General features: G+C 44.4%; 1 protein-coding gene across 2 annotated transcripts in view; it reads right to left on the bottom strand.

The window, feature by feature from the left end:
• TRAF3IP2 (TRAF3 interacting protein 2) overlaps positions 1-21,841 on the bottom strand; it is a 69,053-nt gene that overhangs the window by 35,785 nt on the left and 11,427 nt on the right. Inside the window, exons 1-2 of one of the 2 annotated variants that reach the window (XM_060190605.1) lie at positions 11,179-11,215; positions 5,752-6,585 (exon numbers count right to left, since the gene is read on the bottom strand). In XM_060190605.1, the coding sequence (XP_060046588.1) occupies positions 5,752-6,577 (826 nt within the window). In that variant the 5' untranslated portion in view covers positions 6,578-6,585; positions 11,179-11,215. Of the gene's footprint in view, positions 1-5,751; positions 6,586-11,178; positions 11,216-21,841 lie in introns of those variants that run through there. The other variant, XM_060190604.1, reaches the window with a different exon arrangement.

Raw genomic sequence — 21,841 nt, 5'->3', positions numbered from 1 at the left:
GGGCATGGCTTCCTATTCAAGCTGCTCCTGATGTTTTGAGATTCAGAATGTTCTTAGTCAAGAGTGTATGCATATTAAAAGAGCTTGCCAGAGGAGGCAATGCTTAACTTCCTTGGTATTTTAAAATATATGGTCATTATAGGCTTCTGCAGGAAAATATTCTCAAGTGGGGGTATCTTTCAGGGACTGTCAAATTATTAGCCTGTTCTCTCTCTCTCTCTCTCTCCCTCTCTCTTTTCCACGATGAGCCCTTCTCCTGTTAATAGATGAAGGCAATTGTTTGGGAATTGTTACCACAAGATTCTTGACTAAGTGCTTACAATTCTATACATCAGTCTAAAAAATGAATCAGAATTGTCGATAAAAAAACTATGTTCTTGTGGTCCAGGAGGCGGCGTAGTGGATAAGGCACTGGACTCTCAAGTGTGAGGTCCTGAGTTCAATCCCTGGCAGCACATGTACCAGAGTAATGTCTGGTTCTTTCTCTCTCTCCTCCTATCTTTCTCATTAATAAATGGATTAAATATTTAAAAAAAGTATGTTCTTGATGCTTGTCATAATATTGCACATTGAACTGAAAATTGGAAACTATTTTAAATGTCCAACTAAGGGAAGAGGTTAAAAACAGATTTGCAGGGGTGAACAAGCTAGCTCACATGGACAGTGGAACAGCTGGTATACATGTGACCCAGTTTCTAACCCAACCCCCGCCACACTGGGGGAAGCTTCACTGCTGTGGTATTTTCTTTTTTTCCCTTTCTTCTGTCTCTCTCTCTCTCTCTGTGTGTCTGAAAAAGCTTACCTGTAGCAGTGAAGGCAAGGTGACAAAAGTTCTAAAATAATAATTTATTTGAAAGAAAACAATTGGTAGACCTCTCTGGTGAAATACTATGCAGCATACTTAAATGTAAATGTAGGAAAAAGTAAGACAGTATTTTGAAATTAAATATATATGTAAGGAAAAAAAGCAGACGTAAACATAAAAGAATCCCTATGGGACTTTTTTTTCCTTTTAATTATTTATTTTTTTCCTGTCTCATTCCTGATCAGGATTTTTAAAAAAAAATTTATCTATAAAATGGAAATACAAATTATGTTTTGATGATGGAAATATGAATTGAACTTTGGAGACTTATTTCCATTTTGAGAATGATCCAAGAATACAGTTGCCATCAGAAAACTTATCTGCTAATGCAGAGACCAGAATGTCAAAACAGTTCATGAGATCTGTTCTCACAAAATCATTTCTTTTTTTTTTAATTATCTTTATTTATTTATTGGATAGAGACAGGTAGAAATTGAGAGGGAATGGGGTGATAAGAGAGGGAGAGAGACAGAGAGGCACCTGCAGCCCTGCTTCACTGCTTGTGAAGCTTTCCCCCTGCAGGTGGAGACCAGTGGATCGAACCTGGCTCCTTGCGCCTTGTAACATGTGCGCTCAACCAGGTGCACCACCACCTGGCCCCAAAATCATTCCTTTTCAAACGTGGAGATCATTGAAAAATAAATGCAACCCTGACCTGCTGCGCCTTAGTTCTCAGCTATCTATACTAAGGAGCTCTCTGGAACCACACCTCTGCTATCACTGGGTGCTCACGGCTGGCAGTGTGGTCTCTGCCCCTCCAGTCAGCTGACTCCCAGACTCCCACACTTCAGGCACCAGACTTAGGTCACACTGTTACTTTCTCCCTAAGTCCTGCTGCTTCTCTAGTTTCTGGTCTCATGTCTAGCCCTACACCCATTATTACCTATTTCTTCCCAATACCCTTTAAGTTAAATTGCCTTACCTCTTTCAAGTTTTAAATGATGATTTATTGTATTGCCCCTGTCACTTCAGGAGGTCCTATTAGACTAAGTATATGTGTGCCAATAAGTACATTGTGATTGATTATAGCACTTGTAGTTAGTTTCCAGGTTTTTGGCCAGACCTTTGCTTTTTTTTTTTTTTTTTTGCTTAGAAAAACAGAAAAAGGGGCAGGCAAGCTAGCTCACCTCATAGAATGCTTCCTTTGTCATGTGTTCATGCCCCGGTCACACGGGGGTAGCTGTAGTGCTATGGTATCTCTCTACTTCTGTGTCTGTCTGTCTGTCTCTGATTCTGAAAAAGTCAGCCTGGAGTAGTGAAGCTCCCACAATGACAAAAAGAAACAAAGAGAGAGAGAGAGAGAGAGATGTTTAATCTATAAAATCCTACAGCTATTTCCAGTGTCCTTAGCAGAGCGTTGATAGGGAGAATTGCAATGAATCTTCTATTTTAACTGGAGATTGCATCATTTTCAGAGATGCTTACCCTACTGACAATAATACATTTTATTAATTCACTCACTCATTCAGAAGGAAAATGTTGAGGGAGGCCTGTTGAACACACATATTACTATGTGCAAGGACCCAGGTTCAAGTACCTGCTCCCCACCTTTGGGGGAGGAAGCTTCATGAGCAGTGAAGTAGGGCTGCAGGTGCCCACCTTTTCCCCTTCTCCTCTCAATTTCTCACTGTCCCATCAAATAAGATAGAAAGAAGAAGAAGGAGAAGGAGAAGAACAAAGGGACCGAGATGAAGGAAGGAAGGAAGGAAGGAAGGAAGGAAGGAAGGAAAGATGACTGGGGGCTGGGCGGTGGCCAGCAGGTTAAGCGCGAAGTGCAAGGACTGGAGTAAAGATCCCCGTTTGAGGCCCAGGCTCCCCACCTGCAAGAGGGTCACTTCACAGGTGTTGAAGCAGGTCTGCAGGTGTCTTTCTCTCCCTTTCTCTGTCTTCCCCGCCTCTCTCCATTTCTCTCTGTCCTATCCAACAAAAATGGCAGGAATAATAACAACAACGATAAACAGCAAGGGCAACAAAAGAAAAAAAAACCCTCCAGGAACAGTGGATTCGTAGTGCAGGCACCGAGTCCCCGTGATAACCTTGGAGGCAAAAAAAGAAAAAGAAAAAGAAAAAGAAAAGATGACTACTGGGAGTGGCTTCAAGCTCCAGCAATAACCCTGGTGGGAGAGGAAAAAAAAAAGATGAAGAAAAAGAGGGAGGAGGAGGAGGAGGGGGAGGGGGAGGAGGAGGAGAAATGATTGAGAGTCTAGTATATGTGCTGAATGCTGGGGAATTATGGATTGAAAATACACCTTTTCTAACGTGCAAGAACTTGGGAGATTGGAAGGAAAGATAGATAAGCCCATCAAGAGACACCACGCTGGTTATTAGGGGCTTCACTAAGAAGAGCATAAGGGAGAACCCAGAATGAGCACGATGACGCAGCAAACCCCGGAGGGCCAGGCTGAGTAGGCAGTCAGCGTCCACATCGTTTTAGGTCTTGCAGCAGAGGTGGCTCAGAATATTGAGCCAGTAAGGTTCTCGGCTGGGCGGGCCCACAGGTGTGGCGAATGTGCTGATAGGTAGGCTAGCCAGCTCCTGGGGGTGCCCTGGGTGCCACTGAGCACCATGGCTCGGCAAACCCTGGAGGGCCAGGCTGAGTAGGTGGAAAAAAGAAATAGGAGAAAGCCGGAAGAAGCTTATCTGATGAGAGTTTAAGAGTCAGGTCTTCAAGATGTGGACAATCCATATATGGGTATGAAACTTGAATTCTGAAGTCTCATAATCTTGTAAACCGCTGAGATCACTAATAACAAAAATATTATCAAAAGATATGTATGATGTAGAAGAAAGAGGAGGAGGAGGTGGAGGAGGAAGAGGTGGGAGAGGAGGAGGAGGAAGAGGTAGAGAGGAGGAGGAGGAGGAGAAGGTGAAGGAGGAGAAGAGAAAGGGAGAGAGAGGAAAGAAAGAAAAAAGAAAATGGCTGAGAGATTTGATGGTGGCAGTATAATTGAAGAGATGCTACAGTTCTTTTCACTGTGCCCTGAAAGTGGGTAAAGGTAGAGAGCTGGGAGACAGCTCAGTCTGTTAGAGCAATAGAACTTGCATGGCTGAGACTCCCAGGTTCCAGGTTCAATTTCCACAGTACTGTGGTCTCTCCTCTTTTAGTCTCTCATAAAAATAATCAAATTAATCGTAAAAGGAGGTATACAATGAGGACCAGTGCCCAAGAAGGGAAAGAATGTCCTGGATGGTGAGAAAAGTCAGGGCGGGTGCATGGAAATGCAAAACAGCAAGTCATGCAAGGCCGAGTGGCTGGTCCTTGGGCCTGGCCAGAACGCAGACTAGATGGGGAAGCTCAAGTCTCCAAAGGGAGTCAAGATCATAGACTCACACAAGCAACTCAGTCTTCATGTGACAGCACAAATCTCAAAGTTTCAAAGGCATTCTGAGCACTATTTACTTATTTATTTACCGAAGTTCCCTTTCTCTGTTAAATCTAAGACGGAGAAGAAGCATTGCTCAAGAATTAGAACCATAAACAAGTTGGATAGGAGCTGTGTGGGTCAGGTTCTTGCCTCTGGTCACGTTTCATTCAGTTAACCTATGGTAGACATCAAGTACCTGTTTGGTTCTTTTTTTTTAGAGACAGAATTTGAGAGGACACAGTGAGACAGAGAGATACCTGCAGCACTGCTTCACCACTTAGGAAGTTCCCCCCTACAAGTGGGGGGTAGGGGGCTTGAACCTGGATCTTTGTGCACTGTAACATGTGCACTCAACCCCTGTTTGGTTTTTAAAGTTTCCTAAAGAAGCTGGTTTTAAGTGATGGCATAGCCAGTTGAAATGACTCGAGTTCAAGCCCTCATTCCCCACCTGCAGGGGAAGCTTCATAAATGGTAAAGCAGTGCTACAGGTATCTCTCTTTCTCCCTCTCTCCTTCCTCTCTCACTTTCACTCTGTCCTAGTAAATAAAATAAATATATTTTCAGGAGTCGGGCTTTAGCACAGTGGGTTAAGAGCAGGTGGTGCAAAGCACAAGGACCGGTGTGAGGATCCCGGTTCGAGCCCCCGGCTCCCCACCTGCAGAGGAATCGCTTCACAGGCGGTGAAGCAGGTCTGCAGGTTTCTAATCTTTCTCTCTCCCTCTCTGTCTTTCCCTCCTCTCTCCATTTCTCTCTGTCCTATCCAACAAGGACAACAACAATAATAACTACAACAACAAAACAACAAGGGCAACAAAAGGGAATATTTAAAAAAATTAAAAATAATAAATAAATATTTTTTCTAAAAAAGCATTTTGAGTAGGTGTGACTTAGAAAGGAAAAGAAGGCAGGGCCATTGAAAAAATGGGCAAATTGGAGCCAGGTGGTGGCGCACCTGGTTAAACGCACACATGACAGTGTGCAAGAACCTGGGTTCAAGCCCCTGATTCCCACTTGCAGGGTGAAGCTTCACAAGTGGTGAGGCAGGGCTGCAGGTGTCTCTCTCTTTCCTTGTCTGTCTCCCCTCTCAATTTCTCTCTGTCTCTATCCAATAATATAAATTAAAAAATATTTCAAAAAGAAAGAAAAAATAGGCAAATATATATAGATATAGATAGATGAGTATAGGAATAATAAACAACCCTTATCTGTGACCTTGGGAGAACTACTGCGGTTTCCAATGGAGGGGATGGGGACACAGAACTCTGGTGGCGGGAAAGGTGTGGAACTAGAACCCTGTAATCTTATAATTTTGTAAATCAATCTTCAATCACTAATAAAAAGAAAATCATTCTTCTAAACACCCTGACAAGTTCAATAATATGCAGAAAGAAAGCCCCACGGGAAGCAGTATGCCCCCCTCCTCCCCGCATTCTGACCTGCCTGTGATGGTCAACTGAGAGAGGCCGTGTGTAGACCCCGTGACTCAGCCCAGAAAGTTCAGAGGTGGTGGAGCTCACTTACATGGCACCTGGTGATTGGGACCTCCAGGACAATGGTAATGATAATTCCACTGAGCATGTGGGGAAGGGTTGGGAGGCAGCATCTGTGCACACGCCGGATACAGCTGAGGTTCATACTGATGGAATTCCCTGGACCTTAGAGGCCCAGGGAGATCCTGGGAGTAACACACAGAGGTGAGGGGCAGGGGCCTTTCCAGCTGCCTGATGCCCAGGACGTCCTGGGGCTTGGAATCATAGCCCGTGTCTGTTGTGGGCAGATCTGATGCTCGGTTCCTGGGGGGCTGAGGCCGCTGTGCCCTCTCTGGGCTATTGCCAGAAGCCTCTGCTGAGGCATTAAGTAAACTTCGGTCTGATTTGTCAGAGTCATGGCCAGTGTCAGGAGAAGCTGCTGAAAGCTGAGATCCCAGCCATTGATTGTGTTTTTCCATAAATGAAAACGGATGCTCTGTGGGGAGGACTCCAAACGCAGAGCCAAGCTCAGGCTGGCTGGCTGCAGAGAAGGCTGAGGGGAAATCTTTGCCAGGGTCCGGGTGCCTCCTCCAGAAGCTCTCTTCACTCTCCTCCAGGACTTTTGCTCGTAGGCAGGTGACCTGCTGGGACACAGGCCGCTGGAAATTTAGAAGTTCCAGGGGCGGGGAAGCCTGAGGAGTGTCTCCTGAGGAACAGTGAGAGGACTGGGCTGCAGACAGGCTGCTGGGCGGCATGTGTCTTCTGTTTGGAGCAGGTGGCTTTGACTTCTCCTCCAAGGGATATTCGGAGCTGGGTTTTAGCAACTGACTGGGGTATGGTTCTGATTCATCAACCTCCACAGGAATACTTCGGCTCATTCTAGTTTCTGGAACAAGAGAAAACATGCTACAGTTTCAGAAGATAAACTATTTCCTGCCTTCCCTCTCTATGACCTGAAGCGACCTCATTCAAAATGCAATTTAAAGTAACAGTAGTGTGACACCAATATGCTTTCAGAGCCCCAGTGGCACGAGTTTGTCCACCAGGGCTGGTGGCGGTTCCCCCAATTGAGTGCACATGTTACCATGTGCAAGGACGGGCTTCGCACCCCAGGTCCCCACCTGCAAGGGGGAAGTTTCATGCATGGGCCAGCAGTGCTGTAGGTGTCTCTCCTCTCTGTCTCTCTCTTTAAAAAATGGCTGCCGGGAGTTGGGCAGTAGTGCTGCGGGTTAAGCGCACGTGGCGCTAAGTGCAAGGATCCTGGTTCAAGCCCCAGGTCCCCACCTGCAGGGGAGTCGCTTCACAGGTGGTGAAGCAGGTCTGCAGGTGTCTATCTTTCTCTCCCCTCCTCTCTCCATTTCTGTCTGTCCTATCCAACAACAACAACATCAATAACAACTACAATAATAAATACAACAACAATAAAAACAACAGGGCAACAAAAGTGAAAATAAATAAATAAAATATAAAAATAAATAAATAAATAAAAATGGCTGCCTGGAATAAGGGAGTTGGGGATGCACCAAGTCCCAGTGATAACCCTGATGAAAAAATAAAGTTGTGATTTTAAAAGATAAAGTTGTTCACTTATCCTCCAAGCAAAGGCATCACGCTTATGAAGATATTTGTATCAGGGAAAAAATATATTTGTATTGGGGTGGCAGTAAAGAATATGACTGCTTCAGAGAACAGGTAACCATGGAGACAGACACCTCAGGTAGCAATGCACCTAGCTGACTGATGAAAGACCACCCGGAAACTGGTGACCTATCACCTGTGAGTTATGACCCACTGCACGTAGACAGAAGTGCTGTTTCTTCAATATACATACATATATATATATATATACATTTATTTTTACTAGCACACTACTCAGCTCTGGTTACAGTGATACTCGGGATTAGAAATGGGACCACAGAGAGCTTCAGGAAGGAAATCTTTTGCATAACTACTATGTTCTCTCCCTAGTTTTACCTTTACCTGTGAAAAACAATGATTCGCAAGGAATTAACTTAGCCTGAGCAAGTGTGAGCTGGTCAATCGTAAACAATGGGAAGTGGGCTAAGAAGGCCACAAAAACCCAGTGGCGCTTGATCTCTGACTGTTTGCAGCTCTTCAGAACCACCACCCCACCTCTTTGTCTCTCTCTCTTTTTCTTTTTGGCTTTTGCTTTTATAGATTTCTTTTCTTTCTTTTTTTCTTTTTTTTAAATTTTTTTATTATTTTTGTCTCCAGGGTTATTGCTGGGGCTCAGTGCCTGCACCATGAATATACTGCTCCTGGAGGCCATCTTCCCCCCCTTTTGTTGCCCTTGTTGTAGCCTTTTTGCGGTTATTATTGTTATTGTTGATATCGTTCGTTGTTGGATAGGACAGAGAGAAATGGAGAGAGGAGGGGAAGACAGAGAGGGGGAGAGAAAGACAGACACCTGCAGACCTGCCTCACCGCCTGTGAAGGGACTCCCCTGCAGGTGGGGAGCTGGGGGCTGGAACTGGGATCCTTACACCTGAACCAGGATCCTTACGCTGGTCATTGCGCTTTGCGCCACATGCACTTAACCCGCTGGCCACTGCCAACCCCCCTCCTTTGCCTCTTAATAACAGCTCACTTACTCTTTTCTAATACATTTCCTTCAACTCAGTGACGTGTGTTTGATTAAATCCTTCCAAATATACGTACTTGGAAGACCCATCAGAGAATAACTAGATCATTTTATGGGATGAATGCCATTCACCAACAAGGAGAGAACAGGAAAATCAAAAGCCAAGTACTATGTTACAATACACTAGGACCCAGATTCAAGCCCCCACCCCAACCTGCAGTAGGAAAGCTTTGCGAGTGGTGAAGCAGTGTTGCAGGTGTCTCTTTTTCTCTCTCCTTATCTCCCCCTACCCTCTCAATTTCTGGCTGTCTCTATTCAATAAATAAAGATAATTTTTAAAAAATTAAGATTTTTAGAAAAAATAAGCCAAGTACCAAGGAAAGAAAAATTATCAGAAGCTGGGGATATGGATTAACGTGCCAATGTTGGTGTCTAGCAGAAAAGCAGTTATAGTCGTCAGACCTTCCACCTTCTGCGCCCCATAAATATCTTCGGTCCAGACTCCCAGAGGGATAAAGAATAGGGAAGCTTCTAATGGAGGGGATGGGACATGGAACTCTGGTGGTGGGAATTATGTGGAATTGTACCCCTGCTCTCTTACAATCTTGTTAATCATTATTAAATCACTAATAAAATTTTTAAAAAATAGAAGAGAAGGCAGGACCATAGAAAAATCTGAAATATATATATCAAGATAGATAGATAGAGAGAGACAGATAGATGGACATAAATAGTGAACTCATATCTGTGACCTTGGGAGAATCACTGCAGTTTCCAGTGGAGGGGATGGGATACAGAACTCTGGTGGTGAGAACAGTGTGAACTTGTAACCCTGTTATTTTGTAATTTTCTAAGCCACTAATAAAAAAATATGTTGTTGGGAGTCCGGCGGTAGCTCAGTGGATTAAGCGCACATGGCGCAAAGCACAAGGGTCAGCATAAGAGTCCCGGGTTTGAACCCCTGACTCCCCACCTGCAGGGGAGTCGCTTCACAGGCGGTGAAGCAGGTCTGCAGGTGTCTGTCTTTCTCTCCCCCTCTCTGTCTTCCCCTCTTCTCTCCATCTCCATCTTCTCTCTCTGTCCTATTCAACAACAGTGACATCAATAACAATGACAATAATAACTACAACAATAAAAAACAAGGGCAATAAAAAAGGGAATAAATAAATAAATATTTAAAAAATCTTTTAAAAATATGTTGTTGGTTAAAAAAAAAGAAAGAAATCATCATAATGCGGGTTGGGGTGTGTGTGTGTGTGTGTGTGTGTGTGTGTGTGTGTGTGTGTAGAACATGTATATGGAGGATACTGTGTATGCTGGTTGCCATTGGAAATTAAACTGATTTAAAGGAATAAGACTTACATTTTTGTCTGTGTGACTACTGCCTAAGCAAAGAAAGAAACAAGTAATACAAGTATTCCTAAACAACATCAGAAAAAGTAAGCCTAAATTTTAAAATCACTAGGGGAAAAAAAAAGGTCAGCATGCCATTTCCCACTTAGCAAGTATAGGTTATCTGGATGACTTAATTCCCTCTGGCACCATGGCAGCCATTAATGTGGCCACGGCCGTCTGGTTTGTGATGTAGTAGCTAAACCACCAAGGCCAGCTAGAGTGGCCACGAGCCCACAGAACATTTATTCCCAAGTCTAGGTAATATTGGATCTTCCTGTAAAGGTAGGATTCTGCAACTAACAGAATGAAAGAGAAAGAAGATTAATTTCCCCATATCAGTAGATTGGTTATGGTTATCTGGGAGGAAGACATCAAGAGGAAGGAAGGAAGGAGGCAGCTGGGGAAAAGAGAGCAACACATGACTGCAAGCTGGTCTTCAGGCAGAAGTCTCCAGAAGTGGTCCTGGGAGAGAGAGAGAGAAAGAGAGAGAGAGAGAGAGAGAGAGAGAGAGAGAGAGAGAGACAATTCCAGAGGTGGGCCTTATGCAAAGCGAACTACAAACAAAGAGAAAAAGAGGTGGTGCTTCTCCAGGGGGAATTTTTAAAATTCTCTTTTGAATCCATTTAGAATTTCTGCCACAAACCTTTACTAAGGCTTCCCATGCTGGAAGGCACCATGTGCAACATTTAAGCTGTAAGGGGTATGAAGTCAGGATTAGCAAGGCAGCTCACCTGGGAAAGTGTCTGCCTCCCACCTCACTGGGGGATGTTTTGGTGCTGAGGTGTCTTTCTCTCTCCCTCTGTCTCTGTTTCTCTCTTTCTATTTGAGAAGAAAAAAAAAAATTCGGTCCAGAGTGATGAAACCCTGACAAAGAGCAAAATAAACAAACGGACCTTTTCTGGAGGCTTATGTCTGACCCAAAAGCAATAGGACAGCACTCACCTTAAAAAGCTTGCTCTTGGGGGCCAGGTGGCAGCCCAGCAGGATAAGCACACATGGTACAAAGTGCACTGACCCTAGTAAGGATCCCGGTTTGAGCCTCCCACCCCTTCACCCCTGCTCCCCACCTGCAGGGGGGTCACTTCACAAGCAGTGAAGCAGGTCTGCAGGTGTCTATCTTTCTCTCCCCCTCTCTGTCTTCCCCTCCTCTCTCATTTTCTCTCTGTCCAATCAACAACAACAGCATTAATAACAATAATAACAATAGCAACAAAGTCAGGAAAATGGTCTCCAGGAGCAGTGGATTTGTAGTGTAGGCACAGAGCTCCATCGATAGCCCTGGAGGCAAAAAAAAAAAAATCAAACAAACAAGCAAAAAAAACCCCAACTTCCTCTTTGTACACCTATGATTATAGCAGCACAATTTCTAGTACCCCAGACTCAGAAGCAGCCTAGGTATCCAACAACAGATGAGTGGCTAAGAAAGTTGTGGTGTATATACACAATGGAATACTATTCAGCTGTTAAGAATCATGAAGTCACCTTCTTCACTTCATCTTGAAGGGAGCTTGAAAGAATCATGTTAAGTGAGATAAACCAGAGAGAGAAAGATGAAAATGAAATGATCTCACTCATAGCTAGAACTTAGGTAATGAGAACAGAAAAGAAGAACACAAAGTAAGACTTGGACTGGTTTGGTATATTACACCAAAGCAAGGGACTCTGGGGAAGGCTGGCAGGGAGGAAGGTAGGGGGAAGGGGCTTTGTAGTCTGGTGATGGTGGACAAGGACCTCAGTTGGGGGTGTGGAGAGTGTTATGCAGACACCCATCATGGAGAGATGAGAACTTTTACCCTTGTGCTGTAAACCAACTCCCAATTAAAAAATTTACAAAAATGAAATGTTAAATTACAATGTCTGAGCATGTGCAACAAATACTATGCCGGACTAGCTTCGCGGGCAGGAGACAGACGACCAGGGACTCATGGCTGAGCTGTACACAGTATCTCTCTATTCATGCAGAACACAGCACAATTTAAGCCATCTAAACTAAACTAAACTAAACTAAAAAAAAAAACTATAATCACAATCCTGTCCTTATATATATATATATATATACTTGCCAAGTAGCGTGTAAACAGGATGTGAGGTAGAGAGGGTGGAGCAAAAAGTGACTGGTGCAAATCAGGGTGTACTACAAGAGGGGGCGGAGCAAAAAGACATCATGAACCAGTGGGGATTTGCAAGCTTTGGACTCTCAAGCATGAGGTCCTGAGTTCAATCAGAGTAGTGCTCACGCTCCATTTCAAAAGGAAATCACGTGGTCAGGGAGATGGCACGACTACAGTGGCACCCCCCCCCCAAACCCTAGATGTCACTTGATACGATCTGAAGAACCTGATTCACAGACTCCAAGGACAGAACTTTTTTACTGCCTGTCTGCCTTTCCTGCTTCTGCTTTGCCTGTCACGTTTTGGCGGTTCCAGTTCACTTTCTACAGAAAAGCAGAATTCCAGAGGCTGACCTTCCTCATGCAGCATTTCATCCCCTGCCATTTCTCCCCCTAGTCGCCTACTTTGGACTGAGACTTTTATTGGACTTGCTGGTATACCCTTTGGACACTTTAGACAATTTTACAGCAGCTTTCTTCCCTTCACATTGCTGGTTTTTCATAGACTGACCCTGAGTAGTTCACAGACTTTACACACTGTTGCCCTGGGCATTCGATAAAAGGAAAGGGGGAGATGCTGGGAAATTGTGCAGATGCATTCACATCTGCCATGTTTTCCCCTCAGGCTACTAGTTCCCGTGAGAGTTGGGACATTCTGGGAATGCCTGTTACGCCATGTTATGCCCTCAGGACATTGTCTATATCCCCACGATATCTGGAGTGCTTTTTTTTTTTTTAATTTTTTATTTAAGAAAGGATTAGTGAACAAAAGCATAAGGTAGGAGGGGTACAACTCCACACAATTCCCAACACCCAATCCCCATAACCCACCCCCTCCCATGGTAGCTTTCCCATTCTCTATCCCTCTGGGAGCATGGACCCAGGGTCGTTGAGGGTTGCAGAAGGTAGAAGGTCTGGCTTCTGTAATTTCTTCCCCGCTGAACATGGGCGTTGACTGGTCGGTCCATACCCCCAGTCTGCCTCTCTCTTTCCCTAGTAGGGTGTGTCTCTGGGGAAGTCTGGAGTGCTTTGGTCACTCCTCCCCCCTCCCATTCTCACGAGAGTTATCATCCTATCCTGGAGTGCTATGGTTACTCCTCCCCCTTCCCATTCTCGCGAAAGCTACTCCTATAAAAACCCTTCGTTTTCCACACCTCACTCTCTTGCCAGCGCTTCACTCCGGTGTTCAGACGCAGGAAAGGTTACTGCATGAGGCAGCCATTTTCGCTACCTCCACGTGGCCCAACATGCTTCTCTAGCACCCAACTCTGAGGTGCCAGCACAAATAAAGATTTGTGTTCCCGCTTCACTCCAGACCTCCTCTCTCTCATCTCCGTGGCCCGCGCTCAACAAGATCTGGCACAACAACAGGGATTAAACCAATGCTATGCAGGCAGGGTAGTGCTTAGTTAACAGTGGTTATATAAATAGATTACAGTGTTAAGCAGGGGGGATTAAACCAATGAAACAGAAGGGATTTTTTAGAAGCAGAATTAGAAACATACCAACAATTCCCCTTCTTTTTAAATAATGACCATAGTATCAGAAGTGTGAGGTGAACAGAAACCTATATCGTACAGGTATTTTCAAAAGAACTGATATAAGACATGGAGGAACAAAATAGGAGAGCAGCAAGAACCAGTGTGATGCCAAGGGGAGGCCTGAGGGGGGCGTTTCCTACCTCAAAGGGCAGTGCCTAGCAGGTGAAAGGGCATTTCTTGCCTCTGAGGGCATCTCTTGCCTCAAAGGGCATTTTCCTGCCTCAAAAGGGCGTTTCCTGCCTCTGGGGTCGGGACCTAGTAAGGAGGGGAGGTTTCCTGCCTCTGGGGACAGGGCCAGCAGGCAAGGGGGTGTGGCCTACAGAGTCCCAAGGTTCTGGCTGCAAAGTCCATGCATTGCTGCGGTCAGTCTTTGAGAAATCCAAAAGCATAAAAGGAAACTGCTGTCAAGTTGTGTAAAGTGTCTCAGAGGTATACCAGTAAGTCCAATGGAAATGTCAGTCGAAAGCAGATGACCATGGAAGAAATGCCAGGGAAAGAAACGCTGCATGTCTGTCTCGATGGGGATGGTCAGCCACTGGAATTCCGCTTTTCTGTAGAGAGTGAGCTTTGGAGTCTGTGAATCTGTTTCTTCAGGTCGTGCCAGGTCACATCATTGGTTTCCGGGGGTGTGTTGTTGTCATGCCATCTTGTGGGCGATGTCAGAGAACAGGGGTCCAAATGGATTTCCGGGGGTTCCATTTGAGCAGATGCTTTTTCATGTGAAGACTTGACAGCTGAAATTCACTTACTTGTCAAACAAAACTTGTAGCAGACTAGAAGTTTACTATAATTGATAACTCCATTATAATTGGTAGTCCTTTCTAGTATGATTTTAAGGTTGTTCAAACAGTTTAAGCTCAATAAAATGTGGAAAGGTAAACAGAAGAACCACGGTTAGAAGCCTCAGGGATGAGAATCATTAACATAATCATTGCACTATCTGCCCCGCCCATAACTCATATAGTTTTCAGGATTAAACGTTTCAGATTTATGCCAAGATGTAAAAAAAAAAAAATCAAAGGAGGAAAAAACAATTTTTGGATTGTTTCTGGATGTCTCTAGAAATCATGGCTGCATCCAGCATTTTTTTTTAAGTCAATGTCATACAAAAATTCAGTCATTCAAGTCACTCTCTTATGAAATGCAACTGAAAGCAGACAGCAAACTTAAGATATTCAGAGAGAACAGAGAGAAAAGTGGTAGGCAGTTTTTGCTTCTTTCACCTTTAACCAGATTATCCAGATCTCACCATGTAGCATCATGAGTCCCCGGAGGGCGTCCTAGTCCAAAAAGCTCCTTGAAATTCCATTTAGGATGCTTCTGATGGTTCCTGCAGGATTGCAGGCATCTATTTTTAAAAGTGTCTTCCCATCGAAGAAAGAATCATATCAGGAGAGTAGAACTAACCACGTGTCTCCATTCTTGGGGACTGCCAGGGTGCTGGAGAATGTTCCTCAAATTAGAGTAGTCCTTCTCAGTGGGAAACATGCGAGAAGAGGTCCAGAAAGTCCCAGGGGAAATCGCCATGCATCTTCCAAGCTCTACGATCACGGTCATAAGAAACCAAATTGTGGCCCGGAGCAAAATGTAGTCCTTCTCCTTGGGAAACATGGAGGAGGGAATCCAGAAAGTCCAAGGAGAAATCTCCGTGCATCTTCCAAGCTCTATGATCACAGTCATAAGAAATCGAAGTTCCTGGGCAGGGAACCAAAGTGTGGCCCAGAACAAAATGTTCCAGAGACAGAGAAATTGTCTCATGATGAAACAGTAGAGGCTTTGGCAAACCTCTTCAGAAGCAGAAAGGCAACCCATGGCAGATGGGTAGCCAAGTTTACTTATCTGGGGGATGGGCGGGTTAGGTCCCATGTCAGTGCCGATCCCTATTTCAGGCGCCATTATGCTGGGCTGAGTTTCACTGATGGGAGACAGACAACTAGGGACTCATGGCTGAGCTGTACGCAGTATCTCTTTATTCATGTGCAATGCAGCACAATCTAAGCCATCTAAACTAAACTAAACTAAAAAAACTATAATCACAATCCTGTCCTTATATATATACTTGCCAAGTAGGGTGTAAACAGCATGTGATGTAGAGAGGGTGGAGCGAAAAGTGACTGGTACAAATCAGGGTGTACTACGAGAGGGGGCGGAGCAAAAAGATATCATGAACCAGTGGGGATTAAACCAATGCCCTGCAGGCAGGGCAGTGCTTAGTTAACATTGGTTATGTAAATAGAATACAGTGTTAAGTAGGGGGGATTAGACCAATGATACAGAAGGGGTTTTTTAGAAGCAGAATTAGAAGCATACCAACAATGATATATATATTTTAAAGTTTCCCCTTAGAACAGAGGTGGAACCAGAAATTTCCTATCAAATACTACCTCACTGGCTCTAGAAGGTAACTCAGCTGGTCTCTCTTCTCCCTGCCATGTGAATGCTCTTGCACTTTTCTGACCCTCACTTGATGTTAAACACACCCTCCTGTTGCCAGCAACTTTTATACTGGTTTCTGGCATAAGAGAAAATTCCTTCAGCTTCTAGCTCCCTCTCCAGTGGCCTCCCTCCTCATCTCAGTCTTTCAAATCTAAACAGTGGGCCCTTTTTGAGGCTGTGTGTGTGTGTGTCCCTGGCCTCTTGGTTCTGAAGAAAATAGACCCCCACCACCTGAACTGGTTAGACTTTGCAGGAACAATGGGAACCCAGCCCAAACACAAATATTATAACTACATATTATAAAAAAAACATTACCAGGTGTTTCCCTTTTCTAGTCTTTCCTTTATTATCTTTATTTATTATTTGGATACAGACAGCTAGAAACGGAGAGGAAAGGGGGAGATAGGAAAGAACAAAAGAGACACCTGCAGCCCTGCTTCACCACGTGCAAAGCTTCGCCCCTGCAGGTGGGGACCCAGATTGAACCCTGGTCCTTGCGCATTGTAACACGTGTGCTCAACCGAGTGCACCACCACCTGGTGCTTCCCTTTCTTGCTGATCATTTTTTTCTCCCTACAGCTATGAAATTGGATACACCACCTAAGGCTTTTCAGCTGGCCAGGAAACAAGTGTTTTCTGAAGGGCTGGCTGAGTGCTGTGCGCTCTCCTTCAAGCCTCTGGAGCCCTCTGTGAAGGAGTAGGGGGAAGGGGAAGTAAAGAGAAGTGTGAGAAAGCCAACTAGTGGAACAAGATGGATCAATCCTGTCCACTATTTCTTAACATGTGATTCATTCGCCACACCTCAGGTACACCTGCTTATACTCTCCTGGGGTTTTCACATCTTACAAGTGCTTCACTAAAGGTCAATTGCTAATTCAACTCTTCTAGCCTAGGAGTGCTTCAGGCGCTCAGAGGAAGCTTAAAAAACAAATAAAGTAAAAAGTGGTGCATATGGTATTTCACAAGACTGGGACTCTAGAAGTAAGCCCCCACACCTATGGACACTGAATCTTTAACAAAGATGCCCAGACTATTAAGTGGGGAAAGCAGAATCTCTTCAACAAATGGTGTTGGAAAAAAATGGGTTGAAACATGCAGAAGAATGAAACTGAACCACTATATTTCAACAAATACACAAGTAAATTCCAAGTGGATCAAGGACTTGAATGTTAGACCAGAAACTATCAGATACTTAGAGGAAAATATTGGCAGAACTCTTTTCTGCATAAATTTTAAAGACATCTTCAATGAAACGAATCCAATTACAAAGAAGACTAAGGCAAGCATAAACCTATGGGACTACATCAAATTAAAAAGCTTCTGCACAGCAAAACAAACTACTACCCAAACCAAGAGACCCCTCAAAGAATGAGAGAAGATCTTTACATGCCATACATCAGACAAGAGGCTAATAACCAGAATATATAAAGAACTTGCAAATGTCAACAACAAAAAAACAAATAACTTCATCCAAAAATGGGGAGAAGACATGGACAGAATATTCACCAAAGAAGAAATCCAAAAGGCCGAGAAACACATGAAAAAATGCTCCAAGTCTCTGATTGTCAGAGAAATGCAAATAAAGACAGCAATGAGATACCACTTCACTCCTGTGAGAATGTCATACATCAGAAAAGGTAACAGCAGCAAATGCTGGAGAGGGTGTGAGGTCAAAGGAACCCTCCTGCACTGCTGGTGGGAATGTCAATTGGTCCAACCTCTGTGGAGAACAGTCTGGAGAACTCTCAGAAGGCTAGAAATAGACCTGTCCTATGATCCTGCAATTCCTCTCCTGGGGATATATCCTAAGAAACCCAACACACCCATCCAGGAAGATCTGTGTACACCTATGTTCTTAGTAGCACAATGTATAATAGCCAAAACCTGGAAGCAACCCAGGTGTCCAACAACACATGAGAGGATGAGCAAGTTGTGGTATATATACACAATGGAATACTACTCAGCTATAAAATATGATGACTTCACTGTTTTCAGCAGATCTTGGATGGACCTTGAAAAATTCATATTGAGTGAAATAAGTCAGAAACAGAAGGATGAATAAGGGATAATCTCACTAACAGGCAGAAGTTGAAAAACAAGATCAGAAGAGAAAACACAAGTAGAACCTGAACTGGAATTAGCGTATTGCACCAAAGTAAAAGACTCTGGGGTGGATGGATGGGGAGAATACAGATCCAAGAAGGATGACAGAGGACCTAGTGGGGGTTGTATTGTTAAAACTGGGAAATGTTATGCATGTACAAACTATTATATTTACTGTCGAATGTAAACATTAATCTCCCAATAAAGAAAAAAAAAAAAACTGGGACTCTGAGGTGCATTGTAGGAGGTCTACAGTTGGAAACTGATTTGAAAAGGAAGGAGTGGCTCCTCAGATGACATTCCATAAACTCGAATGGGCAATGACTAGCCTCCCAGAAAAGCAATGGGATTGGTAGTATTTCTAAAACAAAATGTCCTCTCAGCACCAGGGGACTAATTTATGTGCCTGCCTTGCTGTGTCCCACCCAGGCATGTGTCCCATCACTGCAGGGAATTGCCACAGAACTGGAGTGTCCTGGTGCTATAGTGTCTGTCTCCATCTGAATGAAAGAGTGACCTGGAATCAGGAGTCACACACGTGTGAGACCCTGTCCCAGAAAAAAGACCAGGATGGACTTGCATGTCTTGAATGCATCACTGACGAAAGTTCAAAGAGCAAGTAGTTACTGACTCCTCAGTGTGTCCACCTCTATGCTATGTATCCTCCTTCTGAGACCTGAGCTCTATTATTTATTATTATTATTTTACTATGGGTAATGTTTTCAAGTGACATAACATCCAAGATACAAATGGGTGTGTATTGAAAGGGTGTTGTCAGTCCTTCTAAAGACACATAAAGCAGCCCCAGAGGGGGGTGTAGGGGTAGTTTGGGGCTTGCAAGCATAGTGTCCTGAGTTTTATCTCCAGCGTTGTATATACCAGCGATTGCTCTGGCCTCTGTTTTTCCTCCTTCTATCTTTCTCTGTACCTCGTGAAATAATAAACCTTATTTTAAAAAATTATTCCAATTTGCTTGTGATACAACTCAAGAGAGAAAATGAGTACAGAAATTCAAGGCACACTGCTGGTGGGGGTGCAAAATGGTGCGGCCACTGTGGAAAGTCGTGTGGAGAATCGTTAAGCAAAGACAAACAGAAACACCTCAGGACCCAGCCATTCCACTAGGAGGCATGTACCCCCCAGATATAACAACATTGATTCAAAGCAATATGTGCACCTCCATATTCATAAAGGCTTTATTCACAATAGCCAGAACTTGGAAATGACCAAAATGCCCTTCAAAACAGATGGCTGGATAAAAAAAAAAAAGTGATGGGACATACACTCAATGGAGTATCATTCAGCAATAAAAAAAAAGATGATATCGTGTTCTTTGGAATAAAATGGATGGAACTGGAGAAGATGCTGCTCAGTGAAGCAAGTAAGGAGGTGAAGGCCAACTACAGAGTGGCTCCACTATAGAGAATTGAACACACGAATGTGGGGGAAAAAAGTCAACCCATACCTAACACTGCAGGAGAACTATAGTAGTTACCTATGGAGCTAAGGGTGGGGACACAGACCTTCGGTGACGTGGTGGAAAAAAAGACTATGCTATAAACCATTATTCAATAAAGCTCTAAAGTTAAAAAAAAAAAAAAAGGAGGGGAGTCAGGCAGTAGCGCAACAGGTTAAGCGGACGTGGTGCAAAGCACAAGGATGAGCATAAGGATCCCGGTTCGAGCCCCCTGCTCCCCACCTGCAGGGGGGTCACTTCACAAGTGGTGAAGCAGGTCTGCAGGTGTCTGTCTTTCTCTCCCCCTCTGTGTCTTCCCCTCCTCTCTCCATTTCTCTCTGCCCTATCCAACAACGACAACGACGTCAATAACAACAATAATAACTACAACAATAAAAAACAAGGGCAACAAAAGGGAATAAATAAATATTTTTTAAAAAGAAAAAGAAATTAAAGGCACAACTTCCTTTGCACTTGCTGCTCCTTCTGTTCTCTCTAGCCATGTATCTGTCAGGTTTCCTTGCTCTTTCAGATCTTCACTGACCAGATTCCTTAGTCATTCTCTCTAAGATAGCCCAAGCTTCTTCTACCCACTGCGTTCCCCTCTCTGCTTTCTTCTCTCTAGAGCCTTGCTTAATGACACTTAGGTCAATGCCAACGCACATGCAGTGGTGATTCTAGTAGACGGTGCCTTACAGTCCAGAAGCACGGCAGGCTCTCGTAGCTACGTCTGTTTAATTACACTCTGGGATGTTCCCATAACAACAAAGTCACCAGACAACACATTTCTCAGGATATATCCCTATTGCTAAGCGATGACTGACTGTGTCGCAGACTTTACAGTATGAAGATAAACACTGACAAAGTCCTCCTTTGTTTTCTCCCCCCTCCCCCGCCAAAGTAAACTCGATGAGGGCCATTCAGCTGCTCACAGCTATGTCCTTAATGCCTAGAACCTAGCTGGTGCTCAGTAAATATTTGTAGAATGAAAAAAAGGAGAGATGCCTGTTTCAGACAAGGAGGTGACTGACAGTGAGACTGTCATGACCTGTGGGTGGCAGTAGGGAGTGTTTGGTGGCCAAGCCTTCAGGGGTCTTAAAATCATACCACACGGGGACCACCCACTCCCCCACCTTCCTATCTTCCTTTCTTTTTAGAGATATTTATTAGGTACTGGTTGAGTGTTGGGCTCTAAAGTGGGCCATATCTAAAGCTTGCTTGGACAGTGTGCAGGTTCACAGCCTGAAGGAAGCTTTGGTGTTGTGGTCTCTTTCACACCTGCTTATTGCCTCCTTTCTCTCTTCTCTCTCTTTCTCTCTCTCTCTCTCTCTCTTTTCTCTCTCTCTTCTCTCTCTCTCTCCTTCCCCCTCCCTCCCTCCTTCCCTCTCTTGTTTCTATCAAAAGAAAAAAAATCCCTGCCCATGGGTTGCAGAATGAGCTTAATTCTACTACCCAAGGTGATGGGAGCTCTCTGTATTCTGCTGCAGATAGGAGGCAGCTGGTCTGTCCGTGTCTGTCCTTAGATCTCCGAGGAAAATGGCAGAGGGTGAGATATGTTTGCAGCTACCACGGCGGCCCTTCTCCTCCCCTTCCCAAACTGGCAGAATGAACACTGCCTCCCTCCTGAGGGTGGGTGTCACAGAGAGCTATCCACAAATGCCACATCTGAGGGTCATGAGAAGGTTAGTGGGTTGTGTTGGAAATGACAGTTTTATTTTTTGGTCTTTAACATCCTACTGTAAAAAGAGCACCTATTAAAAAAATAATAATCACTCAATATCTCCCCAGTCCTAACCATTTCCATCTTTCCCTATTTTATTCCAGGCCTTCTCCTTATGATGTCCACACAGCTGTAATCCTAGCAAGGCCTCTGCTTCTGTCCTTGACGAGAGTGGCAACTGGACTGAAGTAGAAAAACCCTGTTCTCTGGCCACCACTTAAAAGAGGCAGATCTGGGGGCCGGGTGGTAACACAGCAAGTTAAGTGCGCACATGGCGTGAAGCACAAGGACCAGCATAAAGATCCTGGTTCGAGATCCTCCGGCTCCCCACCTGCAAGGGGGTCGCTTCACAGGTGGTGAAGCAGGTCTGCAGGTGTCTATCTTTCTCTCCCTCTCTCTGTCTTCCCCTCCTCTCTCCATTTCTCTCTGTCCTATCCAACAACAATGGCAGCACTAGCAACAATAATAGTAACAACAACAGTGATAAACAACAAGGGCAACAAAAGGGAAAAAGTGGCCTCCAGGAGCAGTGGATTTGTAGTATAGGCACTGAGCACCAGCAGTAACCCTGGAGGCAAAAAAAAAAAAAAAAGAGGAATATCTGGGAGCCTGGAAAACCCTGCAAGCCTGCCTGCTGACAGTGCCCTGGACTGTTGAGTCTTGGGAGCCCAGGAGTGTTGAGCTCAGCAAGGCCGAGAGAGGCTGAGGTCTGTAAGGCCTGGAGGACAGTGACCACGTCTAGCTTAGCACAGCAGGTCCCTCCAAGGAGGAGTGCAGAC

This window comes from Erinaceus europaeus, chromosome 4 (genome assembly GCF_950295315.1).
Source record: "Erinaceus europaeus chromosome 4, mEriEur2.1, whole genome shotgun sequence".
In the NCBI taxonomy this organism is placed as follows: domain Eukaryota; kingdom Metazoa; phylum Chordata; class Mammalia; order Eulipotyphla; family Erinaceidae; genus Erinaceus; species Erinaceus europaeus.
Note: the sequence above shows the minus strand (reverse complement) of the source record. Positions and strands in the feature narration are given on the sequence as shown.